Raw genomic sequence first — 20,689 nt, 5'->3', positions numbered from 1 at the left:
CAGTCCTCTTACATGCATCTTTGACGTAGCAACAGTAAGAAACTCACTAATGGGTCATTCCATGTCAGACCAACGCACTTTTTTACCTTATGTCTTCCGATTTTGATAAAAATTGCTGTGCTTGTAGGTCCTGATGAGCAATGAATGCACACCAATTTTTAGCCCGATCCGACCTACCATATGGTCAGGGCAGAAACCAGAAAAAACGGAAATTTTAGAGTAAAATACCACCCTTTTGGTAGAAATATGTCAAAACCATGTCAATTTTCATCGAATATATGCGAATTTGGTATCAAAATAATAAGAATTGCATGCTCAAATCAACTCTTTTGTCAAAACTAAATTTTGTGAAAAGAAGGTCACGTTACCTCTTAATATGTTATCGTGACCTTTGACCCAATTTATGTAATAATGTATCATTCCGAAAATCAACGAAATGAAAATGACTTGATAGAACATGTCTTCTCTATCAGAATCTACTAAATATCAATTGGGGTCTTCAAAATTTATAACTTTATGACTATTTTTGTACAGTTGGTGGGTTACAAATGAGTCAATTTACAGACTTTACATTAGAAATCCACCCACACAACTTACTATCCTGTTTCTAAAGGTACTTAAATTAATCTTGGTTTGGGAATTTCTCATGTTTAGGGCTGATGAGGTATAACCAGACTCATAATATAAATTATCAGCAGTGGCGCACCCAGGATTTTGCTTTGGGGGGGGGGCTCATAGCTTTTTTGTTGTCAAATTTCTGTAGAAGATTGAAAAAAATCAAACAACAAACAAATTGACAACCTTGGAGGGGGGTGGGTTCAAGCCCCTCGATCCCCACCACACCCCCAACCCCCCAACCCCCCCCCCCCCCGGTGCCACTGATAATTAGTTATCCCACGAGCGCGCTTGGAATATTGGAATATGAAACAATGCAATGCTGCTGTGACCCATACGCCACCTGACGCACTACATTATTCCATGTTCCACGAGCCATAACGAATTTATCTTCAAGCAAACTTGACGTCGAATGCGTACATTGTACGTGGCGAGGGATGTAGGTACATAGTGTATCGGACCGTTCAACAGCAAATAAAAAGAACACAATACATACATGTACATGTACATTCGATATCTGGGGCACAATATAGCTGTGCAGTATTATATCAAATCACACTGTTGTTGCTATACATGAAGATGGACTAGTCAGGGTCTAGGATTCAAGGTTGCTTGAAGATAATACTCAATATCGCAATCAAGGTTACCTTACTCATTCATCACTACGCTTCTTGAAATTTAATGAGTCTCACAGACTTGGCATTTTTTTTCCTTCGAGATAAATTTCACCTGGATGTGTGTCCACTGTACTGGGTCCGGGTAAAAAGCATAGAGCTGTTGCGTACCCTAAACAGTAACTGCTGATGACAATAGACTCTCGAGCATTCGACGTCAAGTTTGCTTGAAGATAAATTCATTATCCCACTTGCGCTCGTGTTACACGGAATAATGTAGTGCGTCGGGTGGCATAAGGGTCACAGCAGCATTCCATTGTTTCATATTCCAAGCGCGCTCGTGGGATAACTAATTATCAGTGGCACCGGGTGGGTGGGTGGGGGGGGGCCTCAATTCAAAGCGCACTCGTGGGATAACTAATTATCAGTGGAACCGGTGGGGGGGGGGGGGGCTCGAGGGGCTAATTGACAAATTGACTAATTTGTAACCTACCAACTGTACAAAAATAGTCATAAAGTTGAAGATTTTAAAGACCCCAATTGATTTTTAGTGGATTCTGATAGAGGAAGACATGCTCTATCAAGTCATTTTCAGTTTGTTGATTTTCGGAATGATACATTAGTACATAAATTGGGTCAAAGGTCACGATAAACTATTAAAGGTCACGTGACCTACTTTTCACAAAATTTAATTTTGACAAAAGAGTTGATTTGAGCATGCAATTCTTATTATTTTGATACCAAATTCGCATATATTCGATGAAAATTGACATGGTTTTGACATATTTCTACCAAAAGGGTGATATTTTACTCTAAAAATGTCCGTTTTTTGTGGTTTCTGCCCTGACCATATGGTAGGTCGGATCGGGCTAAAAATTGGTGTGCATTCATTGCTCATCAGGACCTACAAGCACAGCAATTTTTATCAAAATCGGAAGACATGAGGTAAAAAAGTGCATGGGTCTGACATGGAATGACCCTTATATATCATCTGCTGCAGAACAACTCATTCATACTTTTATATCATCCAGATTAGATTTTTGCAATAGTCTACTGGTACCTGTAGGGCTACCACAACATACGAATAATCTTCTCCAACTTGTCCAGAACTCTGCCGCACTCACAAGAAGGAAATCATCTTGCCACATAACACGTACCCGTCTTGTGCAAACTTCATTGGTTACCAACCCAGTACCGCAAACACTACAAAGTTCTCCTACTTACATTCAAAGCTCTTCATGGATTAGCCCCACTGTATCTGAAGGAAATGGTACAACATCTTCAACCGAGACCAGGTCTGAGGTCGTCACCCAGTATACTGTTTGTCCCGAAAACTCGTTTGGTGACCTACGGAGACCGTGCATTTTCCAGCTCTATACCACGTCTCTGGAACTCGTTACCAGACGAGTTAAGGGCAATACACCAATTATCTCTCTTCACACGCCAACTAAAGACCCACCTCTTCAATCAGTTTCTTTCTCACACATAATGACCTCTACCTTCACACACACTGACTTTTCACTGACCGGCGCCTTTAAATGACTACTATTTCCAGATACTGTGCGCCTTACAAATGCTTTGTTATAAATATTATTATTATTAAACAAGGTAATACGAAAAACGTTTAAAAAAATTAAAAAAATTAAAAAAACATTTTCAGAGATAAATATTCGCTTCTCATGTGAAAGGCACGCTATAATCTATGGGAAAGATGAGCTATAATAATAATAATAATAACACAGTTTTTATATAGCGCATCACACCGAGGTCTCGATACGCTTCACAGGAAACAACAATTAAAAGCAATTAATGGAACAGGTAAGTTTTAAGGAGTGTTTTAAATTCATTTTCGGCATCGACAGTTCTAATATGGTGTGGGAGAGAGTTCCAAAGCGATGGTGATGCATGCATGAAGGAACGATGTCCATAAGTCTTAGTGCGAGTGACCGGTGTACTGAGCAGCAATGTTGAGCTAGAACGGAGGGTGCGTTGTGGCTGGTATACTTGAATAAGTTCACGAAGGTATGCTGGTGCTGAGCCGTGGATGCATTTGTGAGTTAGGAGTAGAATCTTGAAGGCGATTCGCTCATTGACAGGTAGCCAATGAAGGGTGCGAAGAATAGGGGTTATATGTTGCCTGGATGATGTACGTGTAACAAGTCTGGCGGCGGAATTCTGGATGCGCTGAAGTTTCGAGGTTTGAGAATCAGGAATACAGTGTAGGAGACTATTGCAGAAATCGAGACGGCAAGAGATAAAAGCATGGACAAGCTTTTCCGTCGTTTGTTGGTCGAGGAAATTTCGAATGTGTCCTATCTTGTGGAGAGCTAGGTAAGAAGAGCGGCATATGTTGTTGACCTGGTTTTGCATTCTAAGGTTTGACGTGATAATAGTTCCAAGGTCACGGGCGCTAGTGACAGGTCTGCTGCAGGATACGGACAAAATAGTACCGTTGAGTGACATCTCATTGTTCACAACAAAATCCTGAAACAATGAGGTATAATTTTGCTTCCATTAAAAAATACTACTTCTTTCATTCATTTTTTCAAAGAAGCTAGAAGCCATAAAAAAATCCCAATAAAGTCGTCGTAGCTGCCAAATATCTTTCTTTGGGGGCGGTGTGATGTTGTATCCTTGAATTATACTTGTCTCAAAAGAGCCCTAAAAGATAACGTGTGATAAATATCCGCGACCCGTCTTTTCACAAAAATACAGAAGTGCTGAGAAAGTCAAAGAGCAGCATCTGGAATTACATTGCATGATATGTAATCGTCTCTTCATTCTTTGTAGTCGTTTTCTAAATTGATTAGAGTTGACGTAGGCAGATGTAATAGAATTATGAAACCTGTTTTCCCCCACCAATTATTGAATTGAATTTGTCATCAAGATTGAAGCAGGATCCATTTGTATCGCCATAATGAATTTCAGCGAACAACAACATGCTGAGATTACGGACATTGTATAGATTTAGAGGTGGTATATCTAAAAAGTGTAAGTTTAAGCGAGCAAAACGAGTTCAGTAAAGCTCATTTCCTCTTCAGTAATCAAACATTAACTTCGCATGCGACTGAAAATGCACATTAAGGGTTAACATTTGCAAAGTTGTCCGAAAAAAAAGGTACCGTAAATTACACTTCAGTCAATTGGTACAATTGTTATCGGTAATTTCTAACTTTACATAAAAATTCAAATCATTCATGCACACCACGTTTTCGTCCATACGGTAAAAAAAATACGCATAGGACCTCTTTAACTTTGGACAGCTACAGAGAGGCAGCTCAATCAGATGTGAGACGGAAAAAAATACCTGGAATACGTATTGATGTTCTTTCGAGCTATCTCTTAATGGAATTACTTCGGGTACATTGAAGTACTCCAGGTATTGCCCGAGAAGTGTTATCAGAAGCCACGATGGGGAATAATTATTCGCGGTAGTTTTATTTTTCAAATTAAACGCGCTTAGGAAACACAAGGTTTTTGATTTAGAGATTTTATTCTAAACGAGATCATGGGCGTTCCCCAGCACTTTTCGCAAGGATATCCAGTATTATATTCAGACGGTTTACCTTATTTGATTATTATTTTGCTGCGAGCGGACATGTGATCCAATCAATGGCTTTCAATGGGAGCTAGCTAGCGGTACCCATTTTTCTTGGGGGGAGGGGGGAGGGGGAAAGCAGTCTATTGCATATTCGGAAAGGGAGGGGCTGGACTTTGATCAGACGTTAGAGGGCGCTCTTCTCCCTTTTCTTATCGCTCTTTTTGTTTGTATTTCACAAATGGCAGAGAGAAAGGGGTGAGTAGCATCGATATAAACTTCTCTTCCGGTTTAGCCTTACTACTGGAAAAAAGTGACTGTCACTTGTTTGGAGGGGGCGGGGCCATTGTCCACGTTGCCACCCCCCCCCCCTTCTGGGTGCACCGAGTTAAAAATAAACCCGTCAATGACATTGAGTTTGGATTTTTTGCAGCATGTTCCGTAGACTGGACCTCCAACGAACCGGGCGACTCGTCTTACATCATATTCATTTTCGTCATGGTTCTGGTCATTCCATTTTCGCTGATTGTGGGCTCCTACACACTGCTCATCTATGCCGTCAAAAAGGTGAGAATTCATTCATTCGTAAGGTTACCACTATAGGGTTACCAATTCCAAAAGAAAAGTGCACTGTCAATTAATTCATTATATGAAATCAACACCAAGTAGGCCTTTCTTGTATTCTAATGCTAAGTCCGGAAAGCAATTACTTTTTATGCCACCAAGTATGGTAACTGACTATAATGCGCATGCGTCAGTTGTTCCCGGATTCATGCTAAATTTATCTCGAAGCAAACACCTAAACAAATATAACTTTGAGTAAAACTGGGGGATGGTATCTCAGAGTTAATCATATCTATTAACCCACGGCGCGGCGCCGTCGCCAACCCCGAGCATGGGGGGGGGATACCAAATAGGGAGGCCCTCTACCTTAAACAATACAAAAATACATTGGTACGTCGGGGGATGGGAATTGCTCGACAATGGGGGGGGGGGGGGCACCAGCCCACCCCCTTGGCGACGGACCTGTCACGGCGTCCAATTTAATCTTAAAACAGAGGCTTTTATATACCCCTATTACAATGACACTTCAATCCCTCGTTTGAAATCAAGACGTCATAAACTCATTTAAATTGCATGTGGAACAATAATATTTCAGTCGCATGAATGCAGTCGCAGTCTCAAGCGTGCGTATTACATTACTACACCTGCTTGCAGAAGAAAAAAAATGTGCCGGAGAAGATAGTAACAGTGTCTTGATTTAAAAATGTGCGAACGAAAACGATTTGGAAAATCGTTGGAACTTCTAGGAAATCGTTCATAAAATGTCATGTTTATAAATCACTCACAAATGTTTGAAATACTTTAATTCTCCGCTACCGTCTTTAACATAGGTTTTCCCGGACAGTTTTGGAAAATGTACATTTGAATTTGTAAAACTAATTCGATTTGGCGCTAATTTTGAGAACGACGTATATTCTGGTTTCATTTTCGCAATAACTAGCATTCGATTTCATTTTGCATCACTCAAATAAATGAATGTGCATAACGTTTCATTTAAAGGATTACAAAAACATGATTAGACTTTCGGTTTGACGAATGCGTTGCCGATTATTACGAATGTGCAATCCGTTTCGCCAAAAATCTTTTCTTTTTTTGGACACGGGCTTAATTGAACATTCTTTTTCATTTGTTAAAATTTCAATTCGTATATTCTGCATTCAATTCAAATAAAGTATAAAGGCCTTTATAAATCATGATACAGCTTTGATTGATTCATTAATTAATCAATGTATTACAGGCATAATTGATCATTAATATGTTTGTTCTTAAATACACAAAGGCCTATTCAAAATAGGCAAACAAAGTGTTAAAAAGACATATTAATCTTACCAAAATAAAATCAATCAAAATAATCTCGTAGGCTATTATTGGGACGGTAAGGGGAAACATCACGTGTCATGTTACATGGGATCTGGGGATTTTTGTTGTTGGTTTTTGTCTTAATTTCATTATAATGTTTGTTTTGTATTTATAAAGTTCTCTCTCATTTTATCTTTTCGATTGCTTGGTTATATGATGCGTTTGTGGCAAATGATGAGCAAAAAAAAAGCGATTGTCTTCAGCTTAGGTTTTTATGTAGTATTTATTGTATTGGTATGTTTCAAAAGACTATACACCACTTGGTTAAGTTCAATCAATCATGAATATTCAATCATTCAATGATTCAATCAAACATTCCTCATGTTACTGTCATGGAATAGGAGCGGGTTAATGACTCCTATCAGGGAGGGGGTGTGGATGCCAGCTCGGGGGTTGAGGGTGTGTACCCTTGGGATGGAATAACAACTCTGGACTGCACTCACTTCCACGTGGACAGAACTTTAAAACGGTGGTTGTGTTTAAAAGTCCATAACTTAAAAAGTACTAGAGTGATTTGAATAATTCTTGTACTAAAAAAAAGCTTATGAATTTGGCTTTTATATCCTAGATTTTAAAAGTGCTACATGTAGAACTTCACTAAAACAACAGTCCCAACATTCTGGTTTCGTTTTTGACTCACCCAGTATACCTAGCTACTTTAACATTGCTCAGTCAAAATAAAGAGGAGCCGACATGCTTGTTAGTAACACACTCGATCGGGTTTCAAATTCGCGTCGAGCTTTGGCCATCTTCAATAGAGGAATCAATCGCGCAGCAAGCCCACGCACACACAAGTAAATTGATTGATGGTAATGTTTACGGGCATCCTGGGAAAGACTTGGAAAGACTTAATTTCCTGAAGAGATGGGTTGCTTTTATCATAGTTTCAGACTGCAGAAAGTATGGGGCCCGTTCGCTACACCCCCAAGTAAACTAGCTAAAAGAGGTAAAGGAACTGGAAAACAGGCTTCCACACTGGAAGACACAGAAATACACGCACTCGATAAGAGAAGAAAGACTTTAAGAAACAAGGATAAGTTATCACAGCACGAGAGGATTGAGCTTTTTGAAACAAGCAAGCTCGTCAAAACGAAAAGGAGACAAAGACGGAGGAGAAGAAGAAGAAGGATTAAAAAGATAGGATCCATCATCAAAAATGGTCCACAGCAGATTGACAAGGACAGCAATAATTCAAAATATGCTCAATGAGAAAACAAAATGGAGAGAAAACAACAGACAGAATAGAAACAGTGGAAATTTGGGCTGATTTCTACAAAGATATGTTTAGCTCAAAAACAAAGACGGGAGAGGATACAACTAGATCAAGCCCAGATGAATCAGACATACCACCAATAACCAACTCGAGAGTTCAAACTGCAGTCTATCAAATGAAAAGAAACAAAGCACCAGGTATTGATCAAATGACAACTGATATAATAATACTGGTTGGAGAGGAAGCCATTCAAGAAATGGTCACCCTATTCAACGACATTCTGAATAAAATGAGGATACCAAAAGAATGGATGGAAGCCAGAATCAGTACACTTTAAAAAAAAAAGGAGATAAAATGAAGTGAAGACCAATAAGTCTTCTTTCACACTTGTAGAAAATATTCGCAAAAGTAACAGCAGAATAGAAAGAGTCTTAGACGAACATCAGATCAGATATTTAACAACGGACCATGCAAGCTATAAACCAGACCATAGAGAAGATGAACGAATACAATCCACCACTGTGCATCGGCTTTGTGGACTTCAAAAAAGCCTTCGATTCCACAGAACATCCGGCCATGGTTAGATCATTATGAAATAATTATTTATAAGAATAGACGAAACCTACATCAACATCCTGGAAGATATATACACAAATGCAACAGCTAAAATTAACTTAGATAATGAAATATCAACTGAAATCAAGATATCAAGAGGGGTTCGACAAGTTCTCCCTGACTATTCAACGCAATTCTTGAAAATGTTTTCAAGAAAGCAGCAATGGAAGAGGAAGGATTCAACATCGATGGAGAATCATTATAGAACCTGAGATTTGCTGATCAATGTGGCCATATTCTCATACTCCATCAAAAGCCTAGAGAGACAAATGAAGGAGCTTGCACCAAGAATGCAACTGATTTGGGCTTAAAATGCACAAAGGAAAGACACAATTTATGACAAATACTGATTCTCGAGTCATTGTCAACATTGAGAATGAAATAATAGAAAAAGGAAATTAATACAAAATACTTTGGTCAAACCCTATAAGAAGCAAGACACAACTAAAGAAGAGGTACTCACAAGAATAAAGGCAGGATGTGGTCTATTCGGAAGATATAAATAAATCTGTTATGACAAAAAACTACCAATAGCATTGAAGAAGAGAAGAGCATACTTCCAAAAAATACTTATGGATGCCAAACATGGACAGTTGCCAAGTAAATTTACAATAAAAAGAATGATGCCAGGAATTACACTATAAGACCGGATACCCAATCAAATAATTAGGTGTAAAAACAATTGGAAGTAAATTACATCGCCACTTACGTCAACACAATGAAATGGAAATGGGCATGACATGTAGCCAGGATGGCAGGCAACAGATGGACAAAAAGAACAACAGAATGACAACCTAGAACAGGAAAAGATCTAGAGGCAGACCCCCCAAAAGGATGGAGAGATGACATATCAAAAGTCCGCGGTTGTGGGACAAGCAGCAAAGGAAAGAACAACCTGGAGGGGTCTGGCAGAGGGCTACATCCTGCAGTGGATGGACGACGCCAATCGGTAAAGGTAAACCGAACGAAATATCATTTACAATCTTTCTATTAACGTGCAATCACTCGTGGTTGAAGACGGTCGAATCTGACTCCCGGCTTTAAGCAAATGAAGGTCAGAAAAAAATCGCTTTATATTTAATCAGGAATGAAAATAAAATACTCGCCGGTGAACGGAAATCTTTGAAATGACAAGACGATCGGCTTGTGTCCTTGTAGTGACTAGATTTCAAGTCGGTTCTGTACATAACCGGACAAAACACACAGTATTTTGTCTATGAGAAGCGATCTGCTCATTGTTTTCATTCTTATTTGTAACGGAGCTACATTGTGTCATAGTTGCAAGCAAAAATCCATCAATCATGCTACATGCATGGTGCGAACGTCGTTTGAAATAAACACTCTGCAAGCCTGAAGCTTAAATAACAGAAATGCCAGCGAATACATCAGTTCTGATGAAGTAGTTGTCATCCAGAAGCCCGTATCTTCAATCCTATCAACGTTGCTGATTATAATTCCCCCAATCTGCAGATTTCCCCCAATCTGCAGATAGGCACATTATTTTGCCTATTAAAATTCTACACGGAAGACTGCGTATGAACATTTTATTACCATCCTCGTCATGATAATCTTTCTGACCAAATATATTGCCTGCTGATCCGATTGGGTGGGTTTTTTGTTTTACCTTTAGTGAATGATCTGAGCACATGCAGCCGGCTGCTTGCTCAAATAAACAGCCTTACGCTTAAAGGTGTGTTAAGGTTCAGTATTTAAGTTTACTAAAAAATATATAAACTTGAGCCACCAGATTACACAACGTTTTTACCAAGTTCAATCAAAAAGTTCAGTCAGGTCAAGTTATTTACACCAAGTTACGCCAAGTTAATTACGGCAATTTAGATTCACCGTCCTCACCTGTCACCACGAACTTACTGCAAGTCTCCAAACTTTGTCGTCAATTTTGTCGCTCGCCACCAAGTCACAGTATTATTGATCTTCGCCACCTAACTGTCATCTTATTAAACTGTCACCCAATTATTGAAGTTTGCCACTCCATTCCGCATCAGATGGAATGATTTTGTTTCCAATGACGACATCCTGACGATGGCAAAGGTAGATGACATTGGGATAGTGTGGATGCGATGCCAGCTGCGATATATTGGACACATTCGTAGGATGACTGACGAGAGACCGGTGAAAGCCCTCTTTTACAGTGACCTTTAGAAGGGCACGAGGCGCGTAGGACGTCCCCTCCTGCGTTACAATGGCGTTTTCAGAAGGACACTCCAGAGGACGTCTTCCCTTACCACCTGGAGCGACTTGGCACTGGATCGAACCACCTGGAGATCATACACGAGGAAAGCTTGTTGTGACTATGATACCGAACGGAGGCTGAAGGAGCTTGAAAGGAGAGCTCGCAGCTATCTCAAGAAAGGGAGCTGGCGATAAATGCCCGTGTCGGGCAATGGCCCCTACCTACCACTCCAGACGTTAAAGTCATCGGTCGAGTTAAATTGACATCTTAAATCAGCAATCGGTGCGTCTCATTGTTGAGTAACATTTTCATTTCTGACGTAATCTGTAGCGCAGAGGCTACATTAGTCTATGTCATTCTGCTGATGAGTGCCTTACGGTACGAAACAGTCTGTCCAGAGGAAAAATATGCTAAAGTTTGATTAACTCATATCCTAAATTTATTGCATAATGTATATAAATGTATAGTTTCTCGTTTTCTCATTTCTGATCATCTTTCTATACTCAGTTCAAGGTTCTCCTGGGCATACCACTGTCTTTTCAAATTCTGAACCCTATGTTCTTTAAAGGAGTATGAAAAATAGAAATTTAAAACATCAAAACACTATATGTGTACAAGTTTTTGCAACGTGTGATGCTGAAGCGGTTGTAACACTGAAGCTCCTGCCTTATGACAACACTGTCTTGCCATGAGTGCGGAAAACAAACTAGCATCAAAACCAAAGAGGTCCTGAAACACATTCCAAACAATACACGAAGACCTGATATTGAAAACGTATGTTAGTTGCAATTTAATATTGATGCAAATATCGAAACAAATGTTAAGTTGAAAACGAAATGCCAACTGTCTGAAAACAGGCTTCTATGTGGCAGGGAATGATTTAAAATGGTGTGATGCCTGCTGAAAGACACGAGGTACACCGAGGAATGCGGGTAATTACAAGTAGAGGCACAGAACGATACACACCGTGAAAACTGCATCGTTGTGAGATGATGAGAGGTGTTTTTTTGAAATTCTCTTGACATTGGAAATTCCAAACGTGGGATTGGGGCGACTGGACAATATTTTCCCAGATTAAGGTAACTGGCCATTGCCAGGGTTATTTCATGGAGATAACTTATATCTTTCTCTCCCCCCGCCCCCCCCCCCCTCGACCTTCCCTGGATGTGTTACCGCTACCCAAGGGTGCTGGTGGCGTCTATTTTCCTTGAGCACTAATTGGGTTATTCAAATTTGTGTGACGTGTACGCTTTGGTAAAAACAAACTTAGCTGTAAGCTACTCACAATCCAATGCGTTGGAATGTTTTGCGGGAGAGGCGAGCCCTCGCCAATGTTCGTGAATAAAAAGCTGTGTTCAAGCGAAGCCCATAGTCACCATTCAGGGAATAGTGACGCGGTTGACTCCGGCATTTCCGGAGCTCCGGCGATTTCTTTATGAATATAAATGGAGCATTTATAAAGCGCTTTTAACAAAGATCAAAGCGCTGTACAAAAGTACAAATCTACGAATAAACAAGGCAAAAACAAAAACAAAACAAAAAACTTAATTTAAGAATAACTCAAGGGAACCAGGGGATAATGAGAGGTAAAGATGAAGGTGAATTGATTTAAAGAAACAGATGTGTTTTGAGCGATTTCTTGAAGGTGATGATTGACGATGCAAGTCGGATGTGTTGAGGGATCTTGTTCCACTCCCTGGGGCCAGCAATCGAGAAAGCTTTGTCACCTGTGGTTTTAGTGTTAATAGGAACATGTAATCGGGAAGTGTCTGTTGAAGACCTAAGCCCCGCCCTACCTGATTGATACAAAGAGAGTAAATCGGTCAGGTAGGAAGGAGCCAGACAAGTGTTGTGTTTTGTAAACGTATAGAATTAATTTGAAAAGAATACGTGATTCAATCGGCAGCCAATGTAATTGATGCAGGAGTGGTGAGGCCTCAGTAGAGCGGCTTACACAGAGAATGAGTCTGGCTGCACGGTTCTGAAGTTTTTGTAACCGTTTCTGTCTCCTTGACTTATGCCGTATAAAAGAGAAGTGCAGTAGTCAAGGCGAGATGTGATTAGCGAACGTACTGCATGGTGACAAGTGTTCTGATCGATGAACTTCCGAATACGATTTATATTGCGTAGATGAAAGTTGACAGATCTGCATATTGTTGTGACATGTTGTGACAGAGACATAGTAGAGTCAAAAAACAAACCAAGGTTTTTGATTGGTTTTTTTTTACGGTGACTATACGTTACATTACTTGCGGCAAACATTCGAAGTTAGCTGAGCAATATTGGTGCAGCTGAACAAGTGGTTAAGAACGAACGCTTTATTAAATCTACGGGAATATGAAGCACCCAAACCCCCATTATGTCTTTAAGAACATATATAATATCCAAACGCATATAAATATGAATTAATCCGGAATCAAATTGTAACACTAGTCTGATCCAAACGCCTGCATGTGGACATCGAATATGCATATGCAATATCAAACTTCTCATGTTCTTTGTACAAACGGATTTGAATATGCAATATCCAATATCGAATTTACTGTCATCACTGTCAATATTTACAGCCGTATAAATTTGACCGGTCTTTTAACATCGTGTAACATTTCATGAAATTGTCCCTTTCCGATTTTGAAAATGTGGAATATAATAGTCTGTGCGGCCCCTGTAGTTCTGAGATTGACAAATAACTTTTAGCTCGTCTGCCATTATGGGTATAACTTGATTGTGTTATCTTACACTTCAGGGGTCATAATACCTTTGACAATTATTTCTTTTTTTTTATTACCCGTTTCAGATCGCATCCAGTGAGGCGGCGCGATCTTCTCAGCACAAAGCCGACAAGAAGGTCACCATATTGGTAGTCGTCATGATCTCGTGCTTTCTGGTAGCCTGGACGCCATACTCGGTGTTTTCTCTGTACGTGGCGGCCAGTAAGAACAACACTGTCTCGCCGGTCGCTGCCTCGATACCCGCCATGTTCGCAAAGGCTTGCACCGTCTACAATCCCATCATCTACTTTCTGTTAAACCAACAGGTTCGTAGAGGCCGCTTTCTACTCGGTATTGGTAAACAACATCAGGAAGTGCCTGCCTGCCTTAAATAACACATCATGCCTTTGCAATTCCTGTCTGTCAAGTACTCTCTAAATTCCAGTGAAATAAGGGACTAGACGTTTTAAACTAAAAATCACTCTCATTTTGGATTGAAAAAGTCTGGAAAAAAGAACCACTTCAGTCGAAGCTCGAGTGAAAACTTGATCTTTACGACTGAAGAAATTTCACTCTAAAACGTCCGGTCCCTAATTTCCGACTGTGGGAGTGAACCTTCACTCGAATGGAGTGAAATACTCTTTGGAATTTAGAGAGTAACATACTACGAAAGCCCATTAGCGCCACTGCAAGTATATATGTTACAGATTATGTAATTCGTTATTACGGATTATTAATTCGTTATAACGGATTATTAATTCGTTATTACGGATTATTTAATTCGTTATTACGGATTATTAATTCGTTATTACGGATTATTAATTCGTTATTACGGATTACTAATTCGTTATTACGGATTATTTAATTCGTTATTACGGATTATTAATTCGTTATTACGGATTATTAATTCGTTATTACGGATTATTTAATTCGTTATTACGGATTATTAATTCGTTATTACGAATTAAGTCTGATGTTCTCAAACGTGGAGAGCATGTGACCAGGGGCCTATGAATATAGCGCCGCTAGGCGGCGCTATCTTTGCATACGTTTGCTTTACACCAGCACCAGCACGAATTAGTAATCCGTAATAACGAATTAAATAATCCGTAATAACGAATTAATAATCCGTAATAACGAATTAAATAATCCGTAATAACGAATTAATAATCCGTTTTAACGAATTAGTAATCCGTAATAACGAATTAATAATCCGTAATAACGAATTAAATAATCCGTTATAACGAATTAGTAATCCGTAATAACGAATTAAATAATCCGTAATAACGAATTAATAATCCGTTATAACGAATTAGTAATCCGTAATAACGAATTAATAATCCGTAATAACGAATTAAATAATCCGTTATAACGAATTAGTAATCCGTAATAACGAATTAAATAATCCGTAATAACGAATTAAATAATTCGTTATAACGAATTAGTAATCCGTAATAACGAATTAAATAATCCGTAATAACGAATTAATAATCCGTTATAACGAATTAGTAATCCGTAATAACGAATTAAATAATCCGTAATAACGAATTAATAATCCGTTATAACGAATTAGTAATCCGTAATAACGAATTAATAATCCGTAATAACGAATTAAATAATCCGCAACATATATACTTGCAGTGGCGCTAATGGGCTTTCGTAACATACAGCGGCAGTTTTGATAACAAGGTAGTTCTTGGCGCCTTTGTTCTTTCCGCGAAGACCCCAGGATCTTTCTCATCATCCCAGCCGGTGCATGCACTGTGCAGATTGGTTGACATTCCTGTTTCATTCTCCTGGATTTCCAAATTCAATTATTGGCGCTCACGGCGCTACAACATTAAAATGATGTAGCCGGTGCATGCACCGTGCTGATTGGTTGTCATTCCTATTTTATCCCCTGGGGTTTCCAAATTCAATTATTGGTGTTAGCGGCGCTACAACATTAAATGATGTGGCGCCATGAGCACCTATACTGATGGATACGTGCGCTTTATGAATACGCATCAGGATTATAATTTATTTCTAACTTTGTACCGGCGCCGGTTCTCCCTCCCACACCTGAGACGTTTATCGTTTCCTGGCTTTTTTTTGTTCCTGGAATTTTGGCTGTCCGTGGCTCAGGAAGCTTCCTTTATCGACGCCAACACATGTCGATTGCTAATTCATTGGAGGTGATAGTCACGATTCGCTGAATCCTCCACCCACATGGGTCTTCGTTGCAACGCTATACGTGCAGCGTTACCTGTTTCACTTATTTGGCTTACAATTTCTACTAGGCCTGAGACAATCATACGTGAAGAAAACATGAGAGCCGTAGAAAAAGATGCTTGGCAGGCGATCAACTCAGGAACTCACGCAAACCTTATGAGGACCACCTTATTAGGATCATTATTGTAATTTTTCTCAACATTTCCCATAAGGTTTATTCAAAACCTGTCGAGGACTTGGCTCAGGTCCTCGGTGTTATTGTTATCGCAAATCAACAATTATCCCAAGTCCTCAGTCGTGAAGGATAACAAGGTCGCTCACACTCTTTGTAAACACCGTCAATCGTAGACCCCGTCGTCCCTCTTTAAAACACACCGACTTTTAGGAAGACCTCCTATATGTTTTGACCACACACCTAAAAGAAAAGTGGACCTTCGATCAATCGATGACCCTATTGTCCTTTATAACACCTCGCCCACAGATTCTGTATCTTGATTGGCCGAAATTGAGTCACCTATGGTATTCCCTATTTTTGCTTTCTTGCTGTGCACGACGCAAAGTACTATACCCGTAGCAAGCAAAGTGCTATACCCAAAGCAACCAAAGTACTATACCCAAAGCAACCAAAGTACTACGATGAGGGCTGGTGATGCGTGAATGTCCGACTCCATGAAATTATGGACCCATCGGCATTATTGAGCATGCGTAAGTATGATAATAGCTTATTCCTAGGCCTGTACAGGAGCGTGAATTGTCACGTGTGAGGGAGTAACCAATAATAGGGAAAGGGAGTCCGATTTTCATAGGAGTCGGAGTTTCACATGACACCGGTAATACATGCATATTACATTCTCGATTGCATTGCCATGCTTGGCTAGGAAACCACAATGCCTGAGACAACAATCTGATGTTTGCGTTCCGTAAATTCGATCAGAGATGTATTAAACCCCGGAGGTTTGCCAGAAGAGTCAAATTTGTTGAGAATTTCAACTTGATTTAACCACAGATCCTACGCACACTGCACTTTTCGGAAGAAGCTCGATTGCTCGATTTTTATTTTTTTTTGAATTTTTTGAAGAGAATGTTTACGCGTCTTTAAGCCATTACGGGTCAGAGAAGTTTCACAGAGAGACAAATTGTTGCCTGCGGGAAATCTTGCTGATTCCTTTTCAAGGCTGACAGGGGAAATTGAGATTCAGTGTGCTTCCGCTGTTGTGGAAAGTCCGATGTGTCAACAGGCATTCCTCTATTACATTGTTTAGGTTGTGCACATTCTAAAAAGTCCTGGGTCAGATTTTTGTCTCTTTTACCGGGTCAGAATTGTTTGACTCAATCTGAGTCATAATAACTCGGATTGGGTCTGATCTGCCCCTCTCAAAGGCCGAATTTCGCTTCTGTTATCATTTGACAAGATGTTAATTGTTTTCAAATGTCTCACAGATCGGTAATCTGTTCTGCCCAATAATTTCTCCTTGGCAGCGACTTGACATGGACAGAGACTCATATAACTCCTGAAGCTGTAGTTCCGGTATCGGGTGGTTCTCCACCTCCGTGAGATGATTCAGAAAAGGCTCGCATTTGACAACAACAAAAATATGCATCCATTCCAGATACTATTACGAGGAGCCAATTAGCCACTTATGTAATATGTCAATAAAATAAGGAATTCAAATTCCATCGCCTACCCGGAATTAAAATAACACATCCCGGCCCTGTGCATGTATAGGGAAACTAACACCTTGAGTAATCTAATGGAGTTGCAATAGGTGTGTGACAACTCCTATACGTGTATTTGCCTGAGAAACTATTATTAAACCTCGATCGGGGGGCCGCCCGATAGTCCGAAGGACCGATAGTCCAAAGGTTCTTTAGTCCGAAGGTTCGATAGTCCGAATGCACAAAATTTCCATAAGAGGGGGTTCGTAAGTCCGAAAATGAAATAAGGTTCGTTAATCCGAACATTTGATGCAATAGTCCGAAGGTTCATTTATCCGAAGGTTTATTAGTCCGAAGTTTCATTTATCCGAAGGTTCGATAGTCCGAATTTAGAATAAGGTTAATCAGTCCGATGGTTCAAAAGTCCGAAACGAAAATAAGGTTCAATAGTCCGAAGGTTCATTATTCCGAATTGACAATAAGGTTCGATAGTCCGAAAAGACTATAAGGTCCGAATGTCCAAATCGACAATAAGGTCCGATAGTCCGAATCGACAATAAGGTCCGATAGTCCGATTCAACAGTAAGGTCCGATAGTCCGAAGTGTCATACTGACGAACCGTATTGCCCATTCGGACTATCGAACCTTATTCTCAATTCGGACTATCGAACCTTAGGCCTATTGTCAATTCGGACTATCGAACCCTACCATATATTCGGACTATCGAACCTTATCATGTATTCGGACTATCGAACCTTATTGTCGATTCGGACTATTGAACCCTATCGCCCTATTCGGACAATCGAACCTTCGGATTAATGAACCTTATTCTATTTTCGGACTAATGGGCCCTTCGGACTATCGAACCTTCGGATTATCGAACCTTCGGACTATTGAACCTTCGGACTAACGAACCTTCGGACTAATGACCCTTCGGACTAAAGAACCTTCGGACTATCGAACCTTCGGACTATCGGGCTGTAACCCCTCGATCGTGCAGTTGGTATATATTACATTAATTACAATAAAATATAGCAATGCTGTGCAAATCCAATCGGTGTTACCAATTCAAGCATAATTTCACTTTCAACAACATCATAATGGACTATATATATCGGCTTGCGGATGCCGCGGCCATTGACATTTCTGACATGAAGCTCTATTACGGAAGATGTCCGTATCGTATTATTAAGCAACAGTTCGCATTTAATACAGGCCTTACCCCCCGGCAGGTGTTTCACTATCTAGAGTGTCTTTAATACCAGATTGAGATGGGAAAAACTGCCATTATGACTGTGTTCAATTTTTACCGAATCCCTGTAGTCACATGCCTGCAGTCTTCGTGATGTTGATTATATTCGCTTTTTACGTTCGAAGTCGTAACCCTATCACCGTGGGGACGAAGATTGTTACGTGGACGGGAATAGCAACACACAAAATCTGCACGTCCCCCGTTCGTTCGTTTTAAGTAGAGAAGGGTCAAAGTTGTGCATCCCGAGGACATCAAGCCAGGTTCTAATGATTCTACATTGCTCATGCAGTCTTGTTAGCTACCGACGGATAGCTGTTTGTTTTGTTGGGTTCTCCGTGTTCCGTGCTCACTGTATACCGCGTTTTGTTTTGCATTTTCGGCGATACTTTCAGTACTTTTGCTTCCACGATCGATTCTTTTGATTAAGAGTCAGTTCTTTTGTCAATTGCAAAAGCCGCTCTCATACTCAAGAAATCTTTTCATACTATCAAGATTTAAAGCTCTGAACGAAGTCACGCAAGACAATTTGTTTTGCACAACTGGAGGCAAGCAAATGCACAGGAATTCTCCTGGGAAAAACGACGTATACCTTGTCCTAATAATTTATGCAAATACAATCAGAACATTAAAGAGAATTAAAATGTGTCGGTTGTTTTCCTCTTGGCTTGGAGAACAAGCGTGGAACAAGCTCAGATTGCTTGTGAATTGCCATGCGTGTAACCGCTGTATGGCCTTCAAGAAAAGGGTATAATTACGACATCAATCTTTCTGCTAATTTCCCTTCCCTCAGTTCAAGGACGCATTCATTGATATGATGTGCTGTGGACGCAATCCATTCAGTAATGATGATGTCATAGACGACACAGCAAGAACGAGAGCCCTCAGACAGGCTACTCGCCAGCCTAGAAACATCACAGGTACGGACAACCGGCCTGGACGTGAGGACATCTCGGCTAGCCTCGGCACCCAGATGTCGGAGATTGGGGCAACTCCTGCCATGCCGCGACGCCCCGTCAAGATCGCCGACTGGGGCGCCAAGAGCTCCAAGGACGATCAACCTCAGCCCGCCCTAGAGAAGAAAGTGGAGGAAGGGGAAACCCAAGGCGTGATGGAGACTCCGGTGGAGGTCTTCCAGGTGGACGAAGAGTCTCTGGACGAACAGCAGGCCGCCAAGAACGAACAGGTCAAAAAGCACAGTCGGGGATTTCATAAAAGTCGCAAGGTTTGCCCAGTCGAACAACCTGATGTTGAGGAGGCATGAACAAGAATAACAGAAGACTTTCAGAATTCTTAGGGTGTGAGACACTTTATTTTATGAATTGCTCAGACTTATACTTTCGGATGGGTTTGTTTTTTGTAAATACGAGATGACCCGCATGAAAATAATTGTTCAATTTGGGAAGACGCTTTAATATGCGAAGTGTGTAATAATCTTGCGATTGTGAAGTTTACATGTTGATTTTTTCATACAGTGAATTCAAATTTTCGTTTGAAATTGATGCATATTTAAACCTTTGGTTTCCCGCCAGGATAGATATCTGATCCCTTACACATACTTCTTGAGACGATAACGGATTTGTTCACGGCATTTTATTTTACCAGCTATACCCTCTCAGCGTTTTATCTTTAAAGAGCCCATGCAATGTGTTTTTTTTAATCCAATCCTTGAATATTTGCCAATTTGCAAGGGTATTTTGGTGCCTTTTTGTTTGTTATGCTAACGCGATTTTCCAGATTCATGAGCAACAGTTTAATGTGTAATTTCAGGCAGAAACCTCCATGTAACAGCTATTTCAGCACCAGAAGTTGCCAGCATTTTGGATATTGTGCTGTTGTCAATTTTCTTTTCTTTGGTGATTCGTTGTTGTGTCAGTATAGGCCTATGGCAGTAAGCCAACGGGCAAACTTTTCTCACATGTTTTGAATGCACGCATTTTTAGATTCAAAATTTGAATGGAAAACCCCTCAACTGAACAGTGTGTTCAAAAAGGAATGTCAATTAGTTTTCAGACATTTAAGGGGAGTAGAACGTTCCACAAAATGTGTTTCTAAGAAAGGGGGTCCTGAAAATTAGCAAAAGGCGGACATGTAATTGTGCAAGCAACTTACGAGTTGCAAGTTTCACACTCATCCGAAGTAATTTATTA

General features: G+C 40.1%; 1 protein-coding gene across 1 annotated transcript in view; it reads left to right on the top strand.

The window, feature by feature from the left end:
- The window catches only part of LOC119743591 (pinopsin-like), a 31,782-nt gene extending 11,420 nt beyond the window's left edge, over nt 1-20,362 (top strand). Inside the window, exons 3-5 of the mRNA XM_038220005.1 lie at nt 5,201-5,334; nt 13,510-13,749; nt 19,333-20,362. Of these exons, the coding sequence (XP_038075933.1) occupies nt 5,201-5,334; nt 13,510-13,749; nt 19,333-19,803 (845 nt within the window). The 3' untranslated portion in view covers nt 19,804-20,362. The remainder of the gene's footprint in view (nt 1-5,200; nt 5,335-13,509; nt 13,750-19,332) is intronic.
- The last annotated feature ends 327 nt before the right edge of the window (nt 20,363-20,689 follow it).

Source organism: Patiria miniata, unplaced genomic scaffold (genome assembly GCF_015706575.1).
Source record: "Patiria miniata isolate m_02_andy unplaced genomic scaffold, ASM1570657v1 HiC_scaffold_6, whole genome shotgun sequence".
Lineage (NCBI taxonomy): Eukaryota > Metazoa > Echinodermata > Asteroidea > Valvatida > Asterinidae > Patiria > Patiria miniata.
This window is presented reverse-complemented; position numbering and strand designations above follow the sequence as displayed.